This window comes from Simochromis diagramma, unplaced genomic scaffold (assembly GCF_900408965.1).
Source record: "Simochromis diagramma unplaced genomic scaffold, fSimDia1.1 OVJJ01000421.1, whole genome shotgun sequence".
In the NCBI taxonomy this organism is placed as follows: Eukaryota; Metazoa; Chordata; class Actinopteri; order Cichliformes; family Cichlidae; genus Simochromis; species Simochromis diagramma.
In genome coordinates this window covers 9100450-9123472 of record NW_024387250.1, presented here as the reverse complement: position 1 = coordinate 9123472, position 23023 = coordinate 9100450, and the positions used below count along the sequence as shown (strand labels likewise).

The 23023-nt window shown below is 41.0% G+C and overlaps 1 protein-coding gene across 1 annotated transcript in view; it reads right to left on the bottom strand.

Annotated features, from left to right (window-relative positions):
• The window catches only part of LOC120714768 (ankyrin-3-like), a 116589-nt gene extending 97453 nt beyond the window's left edge, over positions 1-19136 (bottom strand). Inside the window, exons 1-2 of the mRNA XM_040001164.1 lie at positions 18722-19136; positions 18141-18559 (exon numbers count right to left, since the gene is read on the bottom strand). Of these exons, the coding sequence (XP_039857098.1) occupies positions 18141-18209 (69 nt within the window). The 5' untranslated portion in view covers positions 18210-18559; positions 18722-19136. The remainder of the gene's footprint in view (positions 1-18140; positions 18560-18721) is intronic.
• Between the last annotated feature and the right edge of the window lie 3887 nt (positions 19137-23023).

The window sequence follows — 23023 nt, the reverse complement described above, 5'->3', positions numbered from 1 at the left end:
AACTTCATGGCTTGCAAGCCAAATTTGTCTGGCCATGCGTGTATCTTTCTGTCTTAAAACCCCCACTGTGACTCGCTTCCCCCAACCCCCTTTATATTTTGTCCTCACCTTTTGGTTCCTATAGTCCAACCTGTCATAATAGCTCAGTGTGGGTCCAGAATGAAAAGGTGATAGGTCAAAGGGGAAAATGGATCCTCTATCAATCTGTATCTTAAAGGTTAATAATATACTACAATAGGAAGCTGTGTTCAGTATAAATACTTCTGAAAACTGACTGTGTGTTGTTTAATTAAGAACAACAATAAAGCTGAAAATGTCAAGCTCCCGGTGGCACAGGATGTTTTAGCTTAGACTTTAAGAAGTATGCAAACTAATAATCCCAACATACTGCTGGGCAAAAATAAAGGACAAATAAAAGTAAAGGGAGACTATGACAATGCATTTTTACTAGGCTGTGGGCAAGATCCAAACTGAGTCATCCAACTAGCGGATAAATTGGTAAGCACTGTACTTCAATTAGTTAATCAACAGCTCTGTCAGCTCTGGTGTTAGACACGCTGTTGTTTGGTAAGTAGGCCGGCCTTCATGAAGACAATTACTGACATGTAGGTAAACACACAAACCCATGTGACTGTTATTAAACTCACCCTTCCAGCTCTGTGCATCTTCAGTTAATCCCTCTGCCTGACATTGCAAGTTCACCAGGTGCGAAAGAGGGGAAAGCAAATGGGAGGCTACGAAACGACCAGAGAGGGGACAGTAACAGCGCGAAGCCTTGCCCAACTCACTTGAGCGACAAGCGGCAGCAGGGGTTACAGGGAGTTAATCAGACAAATGCTAATCTAGTTAAGAGATCAACAAATGAGCTCCTCAGTGCTGAAAAGGAGGACACAAGCCCACAGACAATAGAACAGGTCAATGCCATTGTGCAAGAGAACAGAAAGGATAGAAAGTGGGTGTTATTCTCATAATTCAGATGAAAATGAGGGTCGAGTGTGCAGCAGTATCACTGAGCAGTGGGAATTTTCATTGGATTAATTGTTCAAGCAGCATCTTTGTCTCAGAGAATCCTATTTAAAGTCTGAACATGACAAATTGTGACTTAACAGTATAATATTTGCTAGTTTAGATGTTTTAAATCCTAAAAAATATCACTGTGGCCACTAAATATGGGGGTTAACCGAAACAATCACCCGTTGTTTCTAACAAGCATCGTCTAGTAATCATGCCTTTGCAAAGAAGCTGCGCACGAAGGGCTATTAAAGGTGAGAGGCAGTGGCTGGCAGCACGTATGACAAAGCCAGAGACCACAGAAGGGTTTCAGGATTCTCCACACCTCTTTTGGTCTCCATGGAAACAAGGAGCGAAACGTTCAGACACAAGGGAGCTGCGAAGAGACTGTCACAAGGAGAAAAACATGCGTCTGGAACATGCTACTGGAATTTCAGAGATTTTCACACCCACCAAAATCAAAGCGCTATTTATACGCTACAAATTCTGAGTAGAACATCTCAGTGTACACCTGGTGCCTCCTGCTGTTCTTGTTTGTCTGTAATTATGCCTTAAAAGCAAACATAGAGAACTCGGGCTTTTGCCTGGATAAAAAAATATGTCAGATGTAACAGCATCTGGCATATTTATCTACTTTAGGGCTGTGCCGCCTGCCATTATAATCACGTTTTAAGCCTACAGAAATTTGTTTCAGAAAGATGCTTCACATTATAACCCACTTAAATACATTTTGGCCTTAATTACACATCGGCTGTCCTCATGACTGTTATAGCTCCCATAAAGAAACTGTTACACTTTGACAAAGAGCGTCTGAAAACTGCTATAAACACACAAAGACAGTGTTTATTAAACTTTGCAGCCACAAAAGCGAGAAATGGCTTGCTGTCAAGCAAATGCAAACAGTGGCTGTACTGTGACGTTCATTAAAAAAAATTGTAAGCAAGGAAATGACAGGCCATATATATAAACCACACATTTTAGTTCAAATATTAGTGAATTTGAATCCATTTTGTGCTTTGTTTCATGTTTCATGCTGCTGTTATAGGGACACATGGAGATGAATGCTTTGCAGATGATAAAGTATCAGCGACTGACCCAGACAGTGAAGGTGAGCGAATGAGACAGCGACACAGAGAGCCAGAAAGAGCTCTTTCCTCAGCAACAGCAGGAAACGCCATCCTTTTAATCTGAACTGCACCATTGTTGTTAATGTTATTTCTTAGCATTTAGCAATGCAACATTAGAAGCTGTAGTATTACATGCTTGAGCCTATTGAAATCGAGATGGATTTTCACTATAAGACACATTCGGTAACAAGCATATACCGGTCAGCAGCAACATTAAAACCATTATTCTTTGTTCCAGAAGAGCTGTGATCCTTTGTGGTGTGGACACAGGACTTATGAGTGCATACTCTGTGGTATCTGGCATGGGAACATTTGCAGCTGATTCTGTGAATCTTTGGTGATGTGGTTCAGGATCTATACAGACCAGGCTCTGGACACCATATCAACAACTTGGGCACTTTGGGCACCTTGTACTGCAGGAAGTGGCTGATGCTTAAGTTGGGGTATACACACACAGTCACACAGGGGTCCTTGTTAAAGTGTGGTCACATTTCTGTGACACCATTTTCAAGCTCAGACAGACAGATCTGTCTGTCTGTTACCACTGATCTGTCTGATTCACATTTTCTCTCCAACCTTATGTTCGCTCACCTCATCTTCTGCCTCTGCCTTGCTATCCTGGCCTGCCCAGAGACGTGGCTTATCAGCTGGCAGAGAGTGACAAGAGCTTTGATGCCAAGACAGTGCGTCTGTCTGTGTGTGTGTTATTTGAGTTCTTAGTCAAAATTTCTACCTTGCTTCCGGTTTTCCCAGTTCATTCCAGCCCCTATGAACCAGCTGCAATAAACAAGCACACTGACAGAAATGGAGGAAACTGAAGAAGGAAGAGTGAGGAAACAGGTACAACAGGAGGTAGAAAGTGTGAGAAGAAAAGGAGGTCAGACAGCTGATAATGTTTTATTGCACCGAGTCAGAGTCAGAGAATGCATCAAGGTTGAAGGTTCTCCTTTGATCTGAGAGATGACAAATCATGGATGGGTGGGTGAACGGGCAGATGAATATTGATTAAAGCAGGCAAGATAATAAATGAACTGATTAAAAGTGCTATACAGAACTTACTGTTAAAATTTGGTCACTTAAAGCTTCTTCTGCTTGAAGATATCACAATAAAATGTCATAGTCTGCTCCTTGGATCTGCAAGGTTTAATCAAAAATCTTAGCCTTTTCTTTAGAAGCAAAACTAAAGCTTCCCAAACTGTTCAAAGACAAGTCAAGAGAGCCCAGGAGAATTCTCGAATTACCAATCAATTTCATTACACTTTCTGTCAGACAAACCGCTACTGGGTTTGCCCTTTTCACTCGCTAGCTGCATAATTCTTTTCATTCTCTCTGCCAAATGTACTAACACACACACACACACACACACACACACACACACACACACACACACACACACACACACACACACACTCATCCTTTAATCATCCCTCTTAGAAATGTTGAGTTTGTGCAGTTCCTTTTTGAATGGCATACTCGAATACAGATTATCAGCATCTTGACAGCTCCAATTAGCCGCTATTGTAAGGTAAAGTATCACTGTTGAACACAGATCCTTCACCTTCTCCTGTCTTATCCCAGATGAAATTAGAGAAAATCCCTGCAAGCGAGATAAAACATCCCCAAAAGGACATAATATATCCAAAAGAGCCACAAGAAGGACATCTCTCTGTCTTGGTCTAAATTTTCTTTTTCTTTTTTTTTTTTGGTGATTCATCATTTATTTCCTAGTGCTGATTTTCAAAGTGGAGCAGAAGTCATGTTAACTTTATTTGGCCCTGTCTACAGCACTGGCCGCCACATTTCTGCAGCACTTCCCAGTCACAGGCTTATGTAGAATCAATGCTAATGCTGTCTCTATACTATTCTAACTGTGACTCTGCTGGTAAAGAAGACAATTAGCTGTCATATTCAGTTAGGAAATGATATTTTCTCTGAAATGTATTGGACGTTTTAGAACACCCTCTGTAGATGGTCTCATACTGGAGAATTACAGCGGTGCTAATCATTTGGATGGTGACATTTTGGGATTTAAATAAAGACTTCCTGCAGCGTATTCTCGTTGCATATGGTAATACAGAGGATCAGCTGATATGATATGTTGATAATTAAAATCCGCAGCTTAAAATGTCTCTTTGGCCACACTTTTTGGGTAAGTAATACATTTTTAAAATTTTTTGCCATCTGGACGAATGAAGTAGGGCGCACAGGGAACCCTGGAGACTCGCTTCAGATGTCAGTTGCTTAAGAGGATGCGTCAAGCTTCATGTTTTACATACAGGGATGTAATCCAGCACTGTAAGTCAAGTTCCTGACTAGCTGATGGCTGAGTCAAGCAAAAGAGCCTATAGATGGCAGGTGTGAGAACAGCCACCCTACATGGCATGTCACACTGTGGAGGAGAGTCCTAATAAAATCTTGATTTCAGTCTGTGTCAGACATACCAGATGGTGCAATTAATGCATAGTAAATCGCACTGCACGATGTAAATATAAAGGAGAGACGTGTTAACTAACATCATAGATTTGCATCTCTTTGACCTTTGAAAACTTAGAAAATAATTAAGCTTTGGTCACAGTGATGATACTTCTATATTTCCAAAATGATCAAACGAGGAAGAAGACCCCAAAATGGGGTAATGAAAAATGGGAATGGCAGTTTTATTTATGTAGCACAGCTGATTACAAGTACCCTCATTGTACTTAAATTATATAAAAGATACCCAGTGTTGGTTTTGTATCTAGCTGTATTATAATCTGTCTTTTCCATGTTGCATTTTTATTATTGGGCCTTAACAGCCATAAGTAGACTGTTTTTTGATTTAAGGTTTCTAAGGCAGGCTGTCTCCAAATCAGCCATCTGTGCATAAAATACAGACTGAGAGCACTATGACCCACCACCAAAGATTTCAGCTTTTTCTACAAATTGATTCCTCTTTTAGCATCCTGCTACATTTCGATGGTCGGCATTGGTACAGTTTTACCAGAAAATAAAGTAACATCTTCTACAAATATGAAAGCGTCACTGCTTTCGTACACTAAGGAAAGTCCCACCTAATTATGCCTTTTTTTATTTGATCTTAAACCTAACCCACTTCTTTCTCCTCCTACGTGTTACAAAGTAGATTTACTGTACACTGAAGTTCAGTTTCTTCTTGGGCCAGTTATATTTTTAGTGAAGCACTACTTCTGGTTAAGTTAGCTTAAAGAAAGGTGCATTGGCAAATTAAGTATATATAAAACCTAAAAGAGAGATTTGTGTCTACATAAAGCCCAGAATTTGAAGCAGAAGTAAAATAGCGTTGAATGTTAAGTGAATGATCCTGGATTGCATGTTTGCGTTAAATTTGGATTTGTGTATGTTAAGGATGGTGTCAGTTACCAGAGACAAAGGCTTTAGTGACAAACTCCTTCCTCTACAGAAAAAAAACACGTTGTGTCTTTCACACATCCCTGTAAACAAGAAACACACAGACACACACAATCCATAATGATTCTCCACAGTCACAGCCATTGTGGAACATAGGTCTTACCAGACTTACTCAGTCCCTTACTGTCCTGGCCAGCGAGGAGGATGTCTCCATTGTTTAATGACAGTGAGGCAGGAAATGGTTCCTTTTCTTCCCTTACAACTCCATTACTGTGTATGGGTGTGCGGTACTGTACTGAGCTGACAAGACTTCATCATTTGAGTAATTTTGACTCAGTTTTTTTGGGCCCTGATCTCGTCTTCCCACTCGCTTTTACATAACACCCTCCTCTGCGACTGCATCAAAGAAGGCAGTGATTTTTAGAAAGGTATTACATTTTTAAGATTCAGGTACACATAATGGATCCATTGTAATTTCTAAACAAGACTTTAATTTCTACATCTATTGTCCTTCAAACATTTTTTTTTCTGTTTATGCAGGTAATATTAAACAGTGGGGGATGCCCACACTGTTTCCTTTCATACTTCACTTGAGCTGGGTAATTGATGATGGATGAAGCAATCATAAGAAATCCCCAGCTGGTAAATTACGACTTGGCTTATTCTCTGTGGGTAAACTAGGCCATCTGGGATGAGCTATAACTATGAAAGGATACTGGTCTACACTGGGCTAGACAGCAAGGAGATCTCAGCAGTGATTTATTCATGACGGAGCCCTCCTCTCCACTCCCTACTCCCTCAGCATCCTCTTTCCCTCACATCATCCTCACATTCTTAGTCTGTATCTTTACCATACTGTCCACTTTCCTCCTCCCCTCCCTTCATTTACTACCTACTTAAATTAATCACATTAAATCAATGAGAGACTGGGGCAATTCATTTTAACTCCCTGTTCATGGATATGGAGAGAGGCTATTTCAGTGGGATCATCATATCAAACTGATGGATTTAAAATGTGTACATATATATGTTCAATTTTTTTTCAAAACTGATTTTCCAAAAAAAAAAATTAAAAGAAAAAGAAAGAAAGAGTTGTAGGAAATAACTTTAAAGGAAAAGTGTGACATTTTATGCTCATTTAGTTATCAATGTGCTACATCAGCGGTCCCCAACCCCCGGGCTTCGGACCGGTACTGGTCCGTGAGTCGTTTGGTACCATGCCGCGAGAGTTGAGGCTCAGGTGTGAAATGTATGGTTTTCAGGGTTTTTATTGGTTTTCAGCGTTATTTTGTTAGCGTTTTTATCATTAACTCGGTTTTCCTGGGTCTTTTCACGTATGTTATGAATAAATCTTCTTTTTTTCGGTACCGGTACTAGTTTTATTTTGTTGTATTTATCCGTGACACCTTAAAGGCCGGTCCGTGAAAATATTGTCGGGCATAAACCGGTCCGTGGCGCAAAAAAGGTTGGGGACCGCTGCTCTACATGACCAGCAATTCATTGAGTTTCACCTGCAGCTTTGCTTATATTTGTACAAATCCATCCCAGTTAGGGCTATAGCTCCTGGTGATAGCTTCCTAATTACTGAATACAATAATGGTTTCCATCTGGGGATAAAAAATATTCATAAGAAAACATAAATTTCCTACCAATATCTTGCACATGCTGTAATAACAGCAATAATAAAAAAAAGTATTCTTCTTGAGCTTTAATTATGACTTTTTCTGTATTATGTTATTACAACAGTTCTTATTTCCACAGCCTAACTGAGAACTTTTCTACAAAGGCCACCTCAAAAGATCCTCAGGACCCACACCAGGATTAAATGTATTCTTCCAATGGCACCTCTCCGAAAAGGTTCATGAGATTAATCTTTATGGGTTTTGTTTTATCGAGCTTGCAGACAAACAGCACTGACACATATTCCCCAGCCTCAGCTCTCACCTTGGAGGAGGAATAATGTATGTGCATCATTATTATTGTGATGTGGCAGCAAATGACAAAATGATCTCTGTAGCGCTTCATGTAAGATGTCGATGGTTGTTGTTCTGGTTATTCCACTAACAAATAAATGCACACACACACACACACACACACACACACACACACACACACACACACACACACACACACACACACACACACACACACACAAAGATCTACACAGGCAGGTCGAAAGGGTATCTCATTAGCAGACTCACACTCTCACAGCTGGAGGTTGTCACATTGTGTGTGTGCTGACACTGACCACAGGGCAGGAGAAACCCTGTCACTGTTAGCAATAAACAACTCACCCATCAACCTTCTGCAACCACTGGGGCAACAAACACACAAAGCAATACTGAAAGGTATAAAAATCACGTGTTATCACTGTACGACTCCCACGTGCTTCATCAAAGCCTTAGGCAATGCTACTTTTCGTGCCTCAGCTTATTGCAAGTCAGGTAAACACATTTCAGCTACTGTATGTGTATACAACAATGACAACTGTGCCTAGAAGGCACTTTTCACTGTGGCTATAATCAATGCCCAATTTCAAAATCTATAATTTCCTCTCTCTTCCAGGTAACCATCCATTTTAAAGCGATGCCTTGCAGGGGAGAAAACTGAACTTTAAAGCATACCCTCCAGAGAAGAAAATACCTCACTTTAAATAGAGAAAGAAAGCGAAGCTTTTAAGGCACTCTGATATACTTGTCAGTGTGCATAGCAGCAATAGTTTGAACCCAACTTTCTGACAAAGTTCTTGATGTCAGGAATTGTTGTTTGGCAGTTATCAGGAAGCTATTATCGCCTTCACTCAATTCATTATTAAAGGTTCGTGCAAATCATCTGACAGTACTTTCAAAAATGTGGCGATGATAGCCTTCAGCCATCATACAGACTTGATGGCTTGGAAGAAAATATGAGACACGCCCAATGGCACGCAGCTTTTTAATGTAATGGGCCTTTGCCTCACGGCTGTTTGTACAAAACGGCAATAACATCTTAGGAGGTGTGTTTTTGAGAGTGTTTTGGAATGTGGCGAAGCGCATATAACCATTGCCGGCTTCTCGTTAAAGTCACTGATGTGGAAAATTTATGATGCAATGGATGGATGCAGTAAGAGATACACTGAAGGCTGTCAGCGTAACAATTTTCTCATTATTAATAACTTAATAATGTCTGTTTGCATCAGCAAAAGATTAGATCACAAAATCCAAAGTCAAAAGGAAAAGTCCAAAAAGAAATGGTCAAAAGCTGGGCCAGACTAATAAAAAAAAAAAAAAACAGGCATTTGCTGCATCCCTTAAGCACAGAACATCAGCAACTCAAAATAAGATTGGTCTGTTCTTCAACAGACCAATAACTGAGTTATCAATAAAAATATGTAGCCAATTCCATGTGTCTGGCCCCTCAGCTCTATAGCAGTATGAGAAACAGAGAGCAGAAGGCAGAGTTGGAGAATAGATGAGGTTAACATTTTTTGTTCCTGCACTGAAAGCTGACAAATGTCACAGTTTTACTACAGAAGAGAGGGGATGATTTCTTGGGTTACATAATACTGTAAAAGAGAAAACTCTGTGGCACCATCTCTGTCACTGAAGCCCCTGGAAATGTAGATCTCATACATGCCTGTAGGTGTTTAATTTAGGTGTACATGTGTACATCCGCTTATAAACATTTATAACCCCGTGCACTTCTCCTACAGCTTCCTTCCTTTGCTCAACATCACAGAATTCCCTTTTGGTTTCACCTGTCGTGAATCTCTACGCCTCACTCTTTTTTAAAAATGTCATTTTCCTGATCCTCTACTGCCTCTCATTCTGCATATTCTTCCACCTTCTCTGTTTCTGTCTGCCTAATCTTGCCTTCCAATGCTATCGAGCCGTCTGGCTCAGGTGGTGTTGCTTTGGGCTCACATTTTGCTGCTGTCAATACTGACCTGAAATCTAAAAATGGGCGCATTTAACATGGTCTCTCTCCCCCCAGTTGGCATACCTCAGTCCACCCCCGCACCTCCTCCCTATGCCGATCCAAGAGCCCACCAGACAGCATGGGAAAACCATAAAATTATGAATAAGGGAATTGTAGCATTATGGAATCCCCACTGAAGGCTGATGAAAATCCCACTGCTCCTGCAAAATTTACCACCAGAGGTTTAATGACAACTGTTATTCAACATTTCATTGACCCTGAAAAGAAAATTACTGTTTCTCAGCAGGATGGGTGCTTGACAAGAAGTCCAGAACAATGGCTCACTATTTTAAGTAAATTAAACCTTTCAAGGCAACATGTTATCTCACTATGATTCTGATTAATTTCAACAAAGCTCTTCTCTCAGACCCAGAAAAACCACGTCACCTACAAACCTTAATATTAAGAAAGTCAACAGTGACATGAAGTGTGAGGCACATTCTCACTTTAAAGGAAACCCAAATCTTTTCTTAACCTCAAACAAAGTGTGTTTGCTCACTAATCATAAGCACCGAAGGACTCAGGCTGTGAACTCCCGAGGGAAAGTGTTGCACTTTCTGCACTCGCCATCCCTCTCAGCCGCCTCTTTTCAACTTTGATGCGGTACAGGACATTGCACTTTGCTCCTAGAATAAAATGCATCATAATTCAGCCAGCAATTATATATCTATCAAAGAGTAACAAAACAACCAGCAACATTTATAGAAGCCAGAATAGCCTAAAACATGCTACTAAAAACACTAATGCTACACCATGAAAATCATCTGTAATAACACAGAAAAAAGTCTCTAGACGTCTCTCTCACCTGGATTTCCAAACAGCTTAGCATGAATAGTGCTAAACTGGCAATCTGCTCTAGATTTGAAAACACAGTCTCTGTTTTGTGGCTATCTGTCAGACATTTTGAATTTCAGTGGAAGCCAGATCCTGCTGTTAAGTGCAACTTCAAGCAGAGAGACAGCAGAAGGGTCCTGGCACATGACAGTTTTAAGAGAGTCTGCAGCTATCTGCTCACATTTCCCTTTTCATTTCCTTTACCTATTTTATTCACCAGCAAGCTGTCATTTTCCATCCCACGGAGGAAGCAGGGGTGAGCCATCTGGCTTGCCTCCACTGTGGATGTATTCCTGATCCTAGAATACATCATCCGATTTAAATAAACAACACCTGAGAACCAAAGGAACGGAGAGGTACGCAGACCCCTACTTCTCCTTTTTCATTAAATTGTGTTTAATAAGTCCTTTCACTTACAAACACTGTACTGTAACTGTCAACGGCACCGTCCAGGTCACGGTGGGGCCACTGCTCTGAAATCTGAAACTGAAATCTGTTTGCACCCACGACAGCTTGCTACGCGAATAAACACAATCAGTCTGCACATCAAACATAATAAACAGGAATTTACATCACATGACACTTTTCCCTGCTGCTTCACTGTGGGAATTAGTGTGGGAATAGTGTGATCTTTGTCAGTCGTTATTCCCTGCATCATGACCAAAACCCTATTAACAACTCATACATCAGTTTCGGTAGTGCAATTTTTTTTCTGTGCAGAACAATTAACAACCAGAGAATCTGTGACTCACGTCTTTTAAATATGGACTAAAAATAAAGTCGAGGGACTTTAATCTGTTTTCATGCAGTGCCATAGTAAAAACCACTGATGTCAAATAACTGAGAAAAAAGGTGGGAGAATGAAGCGGTCACTACAGGGTCGGCAGACAATACCGTGAGCATAAACCACTGTTATTGCTTTTGGTATGGAACAAAAGCTTTTGTTATCCCGCGCTGTTGCATTTAACAGTTGCCATGGCAACACTGGGCCAGGAGAGGCTTAAGGAGGATCCCGAACTTGATAAAAGAGGTGTCTAAATCTGACAGTGAAACTCTGCATTCAACCATCTTTTTCCTCTGCTGTTTTCCACGACTGACTCGTATTGTGGAGCCTTTTGAAGGAGACAGAAAAGACGGGAAAGAGGAATGGAAGGAGCACAACTGAGTAAGATGTAAAGAGCCTTCCGGACGGAGCTGTGGGGAACGGAATTGGCTCCGGAGTTCAGGGAACTGTGACTGCCAGCAGAGGAAAATACCAGTAGAGTGGATATGAAAACATGTATTATTGCACTGTCTACGTCTGAAAGCAACTGCAGTCTGGGTCACCAAGCAGCCCAGGTTCAAAATGTTGGGTGTTTTTACATTCAAATTTTGCTGCAAGTCATTATTTTTGCTGTCTTTTGATTAAAAGCACACCCCAAAGAATATTCAGAGATCTGAAGTTTAATTTTCTGACTAAGGGCTGGTTGTTTTTTAATAATTACAGCCAGGTTTTCACATGTGTCTAATAAGAAGCGCTCCGATATGAGATTACAGCACAACACGGGCTCTTGCTATTTCTTGCGGGAAGAGAAACTCTTTTAAAATTGCACTGAGCACTCTCTGATATTGATTCACTCTCGCTGACAGACGTAAAAAAAATAAATAACGAGGGCATTTTTTCAAATTGCTTGCTTTTGTTGATGGAGGAGGGGTGATGAGAGAGGTTTGTGTGGGGGACGGATACACAGAGTGAAAAGTGGCAAGCCCTTGTAAGTCCCTTTTTGTTAATTGGGTCTGGTTCAGCAGCCTTGCTACCTGGCCAAGGCCATCTGTATCCGTAGTCTGTGTGTGTGTGCTTTTTTTGCATGTACTTAGGTCAGTTTAAGCATTTCTTTGACACTGACAGCTGCCTCGGAAAGCTGACTTATGATTATGTGATTAAAACTGTAGTCATACAACTGGTCAGCCTTTTAAACAGTCAGTGACTCAACCAAATAAACAGCAAGTCATATATTTATGCTGGATTCATAAGGGCTAAGCTATGCTAAACTTTGTTCAGCTTGTTAATCGTGGTTAAAGACAAAGATAGATTCCAATAGGCCAGATCTGAAGTTATAACAGGTGAGGAGATGACAACAAACATTAAATCATTTAAAAAAGGGGGGTAATGAAATATAGTCTTCCTGAACGTCTCTATTTAAACGCATATTCTCACCTTCACCCACCTGTGCCATCGCTGTAATGTGGGCGTGATTGTTTTGCTTTCCTTATGCTTAAGAATATATTTTTCACAGCTACTTAAGACAGTGGAAAACTGTGGTGGTAGACACTTTGTGAAGCTTGATTATTGGACAACTACTCCTGATATAACATAATACCCTTTCAAACCTCCGGCGAAGCAGTTTGGGGATTAAGGGAGTGCTCCAGAACAATGGACTGACAGAGGAGCACGCCTCCTCCGTACTTCCTTATCCCTTTCCTTTCCATCTTTTCCTCTGTCACTCCATCTGCTCACACCTCACTCTCACTTCTATTTCACCATCTCCTCTATCCTCAATAGCTGCCCTCTTTCATGGTTTTGCTCTCTTTTCCTCCACATCCTTTTCTTCTTCCCTCAATGGAAACAGAGGACCAGAGACAGCACATCTGAAAGTGATGGAACTCTGACAGGCTGATCCCACTGTCCTCTCCCCAGGGCGCACAGCTGTGCCCGGGCTCTGTGACGCCTACCTAACCAAACACACATTCACACAGAAATGGTAGGAATACACCCACCTACACACATGCATGCATACATTTATAAAGCTACCGAGGGACCACACATGCGCACACCTCCACAGTCCAACAGCACGTGTGTTTGTGTGTGTGTGGTTTTATATATAAGTCATCACATTTCTATGCTGCACCTAGAATATACGGCAAAAGCAAGGAATGCCAAGGAGGTGAAGTGATGAAGAACCTCATGTTTTTTGGCCCAATACCAATATCAATATTCAGGTTCAGTAGATTTTTCTTGGGTTTTCTGTGTGTGCGCCACTGAAAAACCTTTTGGAACAAACATAATATAATACTTCAGCAAAACTGAATATAATTCAACATTCAGTCTTAGCTATATTTTTGATATGCAAGTCATTTTGGCATTGGCTGTTTTGTGATTAATCTAATAATTATTAATAAAATGCTAGTAGGAAGTAAATTATCTCTGTTAGAATGAACTCCAGTGTCACGTCTTTTCAGTATTTTTCTATTCATTACCATCCAAAAGCCAAATTCTGACCCTAAACATTCAGTTTAGGGTCTAATTATGTGTGACAGAAACAGCAAATCTTCCCATAGGTGCAGAGCAGGGAAAGGACAATCATTGGCTTTTTGCTTAGATATGACTAAGTGACTAATTCATAATCCAAAAATGAACCAGCTCACCTCTATTTACAGAAGCATTATACAGTATTTACTTGTATTTCCTCTAAATTTTCACCACATACTCTCTCCCAAACCCACGAAGCATAACCTTCACCTCTTTAAGGATTTTATCTGTGCCAAGTCCATTAGTGTAATCTGAAAAACAAAAGCAGCACTTTGTTTGCTCTCTGTTAGTCTCCACACACACACACACACACACACACACACACACACACACACACACACACACACACACACACACACACACACACACGTGCGCGCGCGCTTCACATCTTCCATCAGCACATTCACCAGTGCTCTGCTGTTATCTGGGGGATGTGATGTGCAATTTCTCTTTGAAGGCACTGTCACAGAACGGCTTATTTCACCAGTCCTCCAGACGCGGGGCTCTCTGTCTCTGGCAGGGTTTTTCCATCCAAGACAAAGAACAGAGCTGCCCAAGCTTTGCTGCCTGGCCGACTGGCTGTCTCATTAGAAACAAGACAACAGAGGCGAGACAAAAGGGGGATGTTTGCAGCCCAGTGAAAAGTGGAAGGATGGTAGAAATTGAGCTGAAGTCATCATTACTTTTTCTATATCACAACGAAAGCTTCAGCTACAGCCCTAAAAGCTTTCATTTCAAAAAGATATAGCAACAAGTAAATGAACTCTTACTGCCACTTGTGGTTGCGTTGTGAGAATGAAATACACAGCGAGGAGCAGAGACAGAATATACTGACGGTGGGGAAATTTGATCAACAGCAGCGGCTTGTTTGTGACAAAATTTTGTGTTTCGGTGATACCGATACCTTCTCAGCTGTCTCCACTTGTCAGCATGTTGGACTGTCAGAAGCTTTGACAGGAGCAGCTCTCCTTAGGTTTTTTCTGACAGATACACCATGGATCCTTACACAATCATCAGGAAGTGTAAACACAGAGTACATCTTGCAGTTAAGGCAGTTTATTTTTGGATGGTATAACCCCATACTGTGGTGCTTCTTCAGTTCAGCGTGAACATTTCTTATGTAATGTTATGTTTACTTTTCTGAGGAGATTTATATGGAGAAGCCACTGCTGTGGGCAAAATGCACAGATATCCTTAGCACCCCTGCTTTAATTCATAGACTGCAAAACATCTGAATTTTAACTGCGAACCACACCAGTTCCTTAAGTAACCTGTACAAAGTCTGTGCTTAAAAAATCTGATTAAAAAGGGTATTTTCATCATTTTCTTTCTTTCTTTTTTTAATTTTATTGAGTTTAGTTTTAGTTTTTTTAGGATTCTGAAAGGGACATACTTCTATATAAGCCCTCTGGGGTCTTTTTTATCTCACAGCAAATCTTTCTTTCTTATTTCCTGCATAAGAAAACCATTCTATGTGTAGTTTAAGCAGCTAAACTAACTACACGATAACTCAACACAGCGCTTCAAACCAGATGTCCAATTACGAGCGTGTGCGTGCACATGTGCACGCCCGCCGTGCGCGCATACACCCAGCAGCTTCCTTGTGCTGGAAATGTTTGCCACTGAATTCCTTTTAATACTGTGTGTGCTTATGTTATGTAAACCTCATTATCTCTATCACTACATCGAATTCTTATCATTAAGCCTCTCTGAGATCATAGAGCACTTGGAGGAACATCAAAGTGCTACACTAACATGCTGACAAATATTCAGCGCACACGCCAGACATGCTACACTTAAACACACACCCATATACACCCAGATAAGTAAAAACAATCGGGGGGGAAAAGCCCCTAAACACCACACTGAATCTGGGGTTGATTCACGACGCCTGTCATAATCAGTATAAGTCGGGGGACCTTGAGTCAAAAGATGTTTGATTGTATCCTTGAGCTTCACCCGTCACAGCAGCTGCCTCATGAAAAATAAATTCTGTTCTGGCCACCAAGTTCACCAGTCCACCCCCTCTTCACTCACTCTCCTCGCTCCTCTCCCTCTGCTCTCACCCTCGACATCTTTTGCTTAGAAGAGAGACTGGTTGCCATGGCTACAATCATTAACACATCTGGCATATTTATCTGGCGTTCGCATGCTCACGCAGAGAAACGCACAGCCAACGAACACACACTTGCACACGTGCTCGCAGAACGACTAAACAGCATACATATGTAAAAAGCATTAATATGCATTCTTCTTTTGGTGTGCAGTTTTCAGCTGCATGGCTCCAGTCTGGAGCTTGTGTGAGAGAGATAATGGACTGAGTCTTGTTGGGGAAAATATGTCAACAGAGAACTTAAGGCCTCGCTCATAATCCTATTGGTGAATTTAACCAAACGCGCTTTATCTTAATCCGTTGTGAAATGGAGTTGGAGATGGAGACTCTTCCTTATATTTGCATATTCCAAACTGATATTTACGATTTTGCTTAAAATCACAATTTCTCCGTGTGAAGAAGAAGAGTGTAGCCCATCATGTATTTGTGAGGCTCATTTGAATAACTGATATTCTTGAACTTATTCAGCTGAGACACAGTTTCTATGTAATATAAATGATGTATTCTGTATGTATCTGGTGATATTAAGAGCAAAACCCTCATTTGCAACATTACTGATGATAGTGATCCTCTTGCCCTCCAGAAAATGTCATGGGAGGGTGTTTGACAATATAATCACTAATGTTTCCTTAGACCTTATGGCACACTACTGAGCCACAACATTTAACTATTTGCCTAATATTTTGTGTCTTCTCTTTTTGCCACCAAAGCAGCTTTGATGTGCTAGGACATCAACATGTTCGAACATGTAGTGTCTGACCCCCAGACACAGGAAGCAGGTACTTTGGGTCCTGGTGGGGCCTCCATAGACATGGCCTGTTCCAGCACATCCTGTTGATGTTTAATTGGATTGGAATCTGAAGTTTGAAGGCCAGGTCAAAGCCTTGGGCTCCTGTTGTGTTTCTCCAGCCGATCCTCAACAGTTTTTGCAGTGTGGTGGGGCAGACTCTCCTGTTGAGGCAGGCCACTGCCGTCAGGGAATGCCATTGCCATTGGCAGGGGGATGGGGAGTCGGGTGGTCTTGTGATACTGTCAAATTAACATCTGCATGAATGCTAGGCCTCATCTTTCCCAGCAGAACGTAACGTTTTGCTTCCATAAGAACGAATAGAATTATCATTTTAGCCCTCGTGAAGATGTATTACCATATGTAATTCAAATTTGTAACCATTAAACCATACACGATTTTATAGATAAATGCCATTTCTCTACATTCAACACTACTGTATTTACTGAAGTCTGCAATTTGAAAATTGTGTCTCTCGCTATTCATGAGTAGCCAGACTGACAGCTTTACCACTGAGGGTGGTACATATTACAGCAGCTATAAATTATTTAATGAGAAGCACAGAATACATTTCTTCTCAACAACAGGCACGCTCACTGTGTAAAACGTATAGCTAAAATCTGCTGTAGCTCTTCTCTGTTACATCCCTGAGCTTGGGGGCTACCTCAGATCTTGTATTAGCTCTGAAGCAGCTCAAACAATCTGGAAAACAATTTGTGTGTTTGGTGCCCCGAAGTGTGTATTCTGCACTGATCACTTGCTTTCAGTGCCAGAACATATTCATCATAGGCTACTAACATTAACACACCAGCATGGGAAGCAAAGAAGAGAGAAGTGTTTTAATAATGGTTCCACCACCAACAGACACACTGAAGATATTTAACTGCCAACCACAAGCGGAAAATCAAAGATAAGTATACACATGTGCGCAAACAAACTTACCGACATTTCATAAGTCACGACCTGTTTCTGTGGTGAACACCTTCAATCAAAAACCATAATAGCTACTTCAGCGGATCATAATAGGATGACTACGTAGATGTCTCTCAGATAAACACACATTCACACGGTAACACAAAGACACGCACATACACAGCTGTGAAGGAGTTTGGCTGTACGACAGATGCCTGTGCAATCCGTGCATTATACTGCCCCCACCCTAACCCCTGAGGACATCCCCTTTCTTCCATAACACACATTCTCTCTGCACTTTACATACAACTGTTCCCTCAGCCACAGCAAAACAACCAGGCAGACCAGTTGCAACGTCAGGGTTACAACCAATGACTGACAGGCGCATTTCAGTTGGCTTTGGAAGCATTCCAGGTAAGGCTAAACAAACATTTCTCTCTCGTGACAGAGTCGTAGACAGTAGGAAAAATAAATAAATCTGTGAGCACTTCATGGGAGAATTAACATAATATTCAGTCTTAAACATCTGAAAAAAATCTGCTCTAGAAAAAAGATTGTTTTCAACAACGTGGTTAGACACACCTTTACTTTCCTTTTGCAATTGGTTCATGAACCTCACCCATAATCTCACCTCATCCAACCACCTTTTACTTCCACATGAAAAATCACTGGCTAAGCCTAAAGCAAATGATCCAGTGACAAGCCAGGCACACCAAGACAAAGAAACCGCTTCCTCTCTCATACCTTTTTGCCTTTCTTCTTGCGATGGGCTCCTTTCCCGCCGCCTGCTTTCTCCTTAGCTTCCTCACTCATATTCAGAGATCTCCCACTGTTCTTCCCCTCTCTTCACTTTTTTTAATCCAGCATGTAGGAGCTCATGGAGTAGAGTGGCAGCAGCTGCTGTCTTCACTGCTTAAACGCTGCCACAGAAATGTCCATTTAGAAGCAGTGAAAGAAGGACTGTTCCATGCAAAGTGGGAGTGTGCGTGAAGCGAGGAGAGACTGGGAGGACTGTGCTGATGCTCACTCCCTCCTCCTTCTTCTTCTCTCCTCTTCCTCTCCACGTTCACAAACACTCGCACACACTTGCAAGCACGTTCACTGAGGTCCACTCCCACTTGCTGCCTTCTCTGTGCGCAATTGGCGACTCTCTCCAACGCGCTCTGAGGCAGGGTGTGGAGGCAGGAGGAAAGTGGAGAAATAGAGATGGAGAAGGAAGATGAAGAGGTGGAGGATGTTGATATATGTGATGCAAGAAGAAAGAAAAGATAGATAGAGAAGTAGACTGAAGGAGTGTATTCCTGACTTGGTGTCGTGCTGCCTACCTGAGCGTGGAGTCTAGAGGCACACTTTCAGAAAGAGGCAAAGACACACAAAAATGCTACATGGGAAGAGAGACAGAAAAAGAAAAGACAAAAAAACAGTGATTAAGACGTAAAGTAGGAGAAAGACGAGAGTGAAAAAAGTGTGAGAAAGAGAGAGAGAGCAATAGGTTGAAAAGGGGGTGTGATCCACTTCACTCTGCCGGCTGGATGATCTCTGCTGTCGCTCCCTGCCCAGACGTTGTAATATGAAATGAGACTCTCCTCGAACAGGCCAGCAGAGAGACGGGGAGAGAGAGAGAGAGAGGGAGAAAGAAATAGGGTGGAAGAGAGAGAGGATCATTAACACGATGCATCGGGTCCTTCCAGAAAAGGAAGTCTCCCCACTAGCCTTTGCCAACAGGATCAGCTTACTGGAAACTGGAACAGAACAGGACTGTTCTGACAGACTGACTGGTTGAGTTAAGGTGTGCGCATAAAAATGTGTGCACGAGACAGGAAAAACAAGTATACAGATATGCACGCAAGCTTGACATAATCCAAAAAATATTCAACCAGTAATCACTGAAATATCCGTGTAACGACTCGGCATAGACAGACTTCAAAAAGACATGAAGACCACGCCTTTTTCGGCTTCAACAAGCTACAGCACTCCACCAATGAAGCATCCAGCTAATGAGGCAGGGGGAGAGAAAGTGAATCACGGAAAAGGGGAGAAAATGGGAACAAAAAGCCCTGGGTGTCACAGAATGAGAGATCAGAAGGAGGGGTGGGGTGAGTGGAGGGTGAGACGCAGAGAGGAGAGAGAAACTGACAGTGGGAAATGAGGAAGACTAAGGTAGGGAGGGTGAAAAAACAATGTGATATCAGAGGAACAGTGAAACCAGGGAGGCATAGAAAGAATGAAAGAACAAATGAAAAAGCAAATGAGCAGCCGACAGAGGCACAGAGAGGCAGGGACTGCTACGATTGCCCCCTAAACAACAGGTTCTTTATTCTGGGGTGTATATTGCTGTTAACCAGCTCTTTCTCTCTCCTGTTCCTGACGAGCACAATCACGCTGTTCACCAACAGTGAAACCATGTAAAAACATGACTCAGTTGAGAAAACACACACACACACACACACACGCACACACACATTATATTTTTATATTTATATATACAGTCAAATATCTTGAATTTTAAATATACAAACACAACATAGAAAAAGATCAGCTGTTCCTAATTGCTATTCTTTTCAATACAGGTCAGGCTATAATAACATTACAGAGTTAGAGGGCAATCTCTGAGTTGCTGATTATTAAGCCATTAATATCATTAAGTCTAATTTAAGTTTATTTAAATTTCAGTCTAATTTAAAGAAAATGAATGTGCTATTCATCAATTATCTTACTTAGTACTGTGGAAATGTCTTGATATATTGATCGTGAATTTCTCAAACATGTACAAACATAGATGTTCAGTAAAAAGCTACAAGCTGTTCAGTTCGCTTATTTGCCAGATGTGTCTGGGGAGGAAGCATCCAAAGTAAATACAGGAAGAAGGTACTGTGTTCTAGACAATAGGAAAACACTGAGAATTGACTCTTATTTCACATCTAGTTGCTAGCTTGTAGTGACCTTTGCCCATCTGCTGCATCCCAGAATGGAGAGCACACATGGCTAAGGGAAGGTGTTTAGCTCAGTAATGTCACAAACCACTCCGGAGTTTGTTTGGAACTGGACTGAGATCATCACCCTCCAAAGGCTGTGTTGGTTTGCATCCCAAGTGAGTCTCACCAAGTGGGAAAATGACCCACAGTTTAAGTTAAATGGACTAAACGTTGCAGGTGTGAAAACCTTAGGACCTGTAAGCGTTCTTGTAGTTTCTTTAAATAGTCTTCAGGAATAGTTCTCCAAGCTTCTTGAAGGACATTCAAAGCTTTTCTTTCTAGCTATCTTTTCTATCCATCGTGGATCAAAATCTTATGATACTTTTCTCCATTTGTAATTTCATCAATTTTGAAACGATCCACAACACCACTGGGTGAAATTCAGCTCCAAACTCTAAAGACTTACTGTTGTGCTGCTCTCATGACCTCCTTCATACATACTGATGATGGTTTTAGCCAAAAATTTCAAATTTGGACTCCATAAGATATGATGCCACTGATTTTCAGTCCAGTTCTTGTGTACTTTGGCATACAGACAGTACACCACGCTGATATAAGCTCTCTGAGAATCACCTTTTTGCTGCCAAAATTCTATTTTATACCTATCGAAATAAAATGTCTTATCCTTGGCAATTTTCATAAATTCAACTAAAGAAATGGGACCAAATAAGATGTTTTTACAACAGGCTGCTAGTAGCAAAAAGCCTCAAAATAGGTTATTTGCTAAGCTGTCTGTCTTCTGTAGACATAACACTGACTCATCCTTTAAGTTAGGGGCCTTTATTATGCTTGAATGATTCATAGTTGTCAAGTGTCTTTAAAAAATCCTCTGAAGGTGGCCAGATACAAGTGAAAAAAATAGTGGAAAAAGCAGCCAATGTCAGATGAAATTTTATCAAAAAGAGCTGTGAATTTTTTTTCCTGGAGTCTTTGCAACATTTGGACTGAATCTTGAATAAGGAGTCACTTTCAATAAAGATATCCTAAATGCCACAGAGAGAGCTCACACTGGATTATTTGCTTTCTCACCAGTGACATATGATGTCCTCAAGTCAAGACCATCCTCCTCCTCTCTGTCATCCTTTTATCACTCTAGCATCCCCCATGTACAACTTCCAGTCCTCGGAGTGAGAGGAGAGAAGGATTACACAGCGCTTCACACTTTAATCTGTAGCCGGGTATGTTCTCTTCACTCTAACCTCACTTTAATGTGTATATGTAATAAAGCTGATGGGAATGTGAGCACATGTGGATGCTTACAGCAGAAGCATTTGTCTGCTGGTCTGTGTGCATGCGTGTGTGTTGCAGGGTGTGGTTCCACTGACTGTCTGCCAGCAGAGGTTATTATTGATTGCCAGGAGGCAGCCCCATCAGCAAGGGATTTATTACGATTTATAAGCTCCACAGATTGCACTGGGAAACACTACAAATTCATACAGAAATGGTAAATTATTTACATCTTTTTCTCTGTCTTAAAAGCAGGATATAAACACCACACTGGAAAAATACTCAGTTTCACAATAAAATAAATTCATATAAGAACATCACAGTAAAATGACAAGCCTAGATCTTATATATATAATGTTTTTAATTTTTGTTTTTTAAGCTTTTTGCTTATATATTGCCATATGTCAGCCTGACAAATCTTGGAAATTGATTTAAGGACACACTTAGCTCAGCTTCTTTAGTGCCTGTAACTGCTGATGTAACTTCTAAACATATGCACAATTCCTGCTGTGCTTTTTAGGCATGGAGTTATACGAGTTTGGAGGGGATGTGCGATTTCCATATCAAAAGACATATTCCTCTCCTAAATAAGTCACATCCTCCCCAAATGTCTCAAAACATTCCCAGTACACTGTCTGGAAAGAGAGGCAGGAGAAGTAAAGAGAGGAAGAGATACAGCTTGTAATATAACCAGCTGATGACAGAAGGCTGTCCTTTTCTCCCCATGTTCACTAATCAACACCATTTGTTTTAGCATGCACTTATTGCATTTATCCACCTCTGTTACCTTGTGGAGCAATTATTCCATATATACTCCTAGTCAGATGTGTGTATCTGAATACGTGCATGGTCAAAGCGCACGCAGGTTATCACTGTAAGGACACTCACTAAGTTATCTCTACTATAGTAAGTAGGTTATCTCTAGGGCTATCAATCACAGTCATCTTGATTACCAATCCATATTAAACTGTTTACAGTCACCATGTTGTTGTAAAACCCTAATGAGCTGCTAGCAACTAGAAAGTGAAGAAAACAGTGGGTATATAGAAAATAATACTAGTAATATTTAGGGAATGGAGGACTGTGCAGTATAATATTCAGCAACTTTTTTTTTAAATTTAGTTTTTGCATTTTTGGGGTATGGATCTTCACCCTTGCAATGCAGACAAATGGAAATTTGTTGGAGTTTTGCAATATATAATTAATCCTGTCAAAGAGTTTATTTCAAACTAAGCCAGATATATGTCTTGCATTAATATATGCATAAATATGTCATGCATAAACCAGAACAAGATGTTTTGATGCCTAAATCTACTAAACAGAAAACAGTGTAAAAATGGTACAAAGAGGCAACGATTACCACACAGCAACTGCAAAAACCTAAACAGTAAATGCAACACTGAATACAAAACTAAGTCTAAAAAA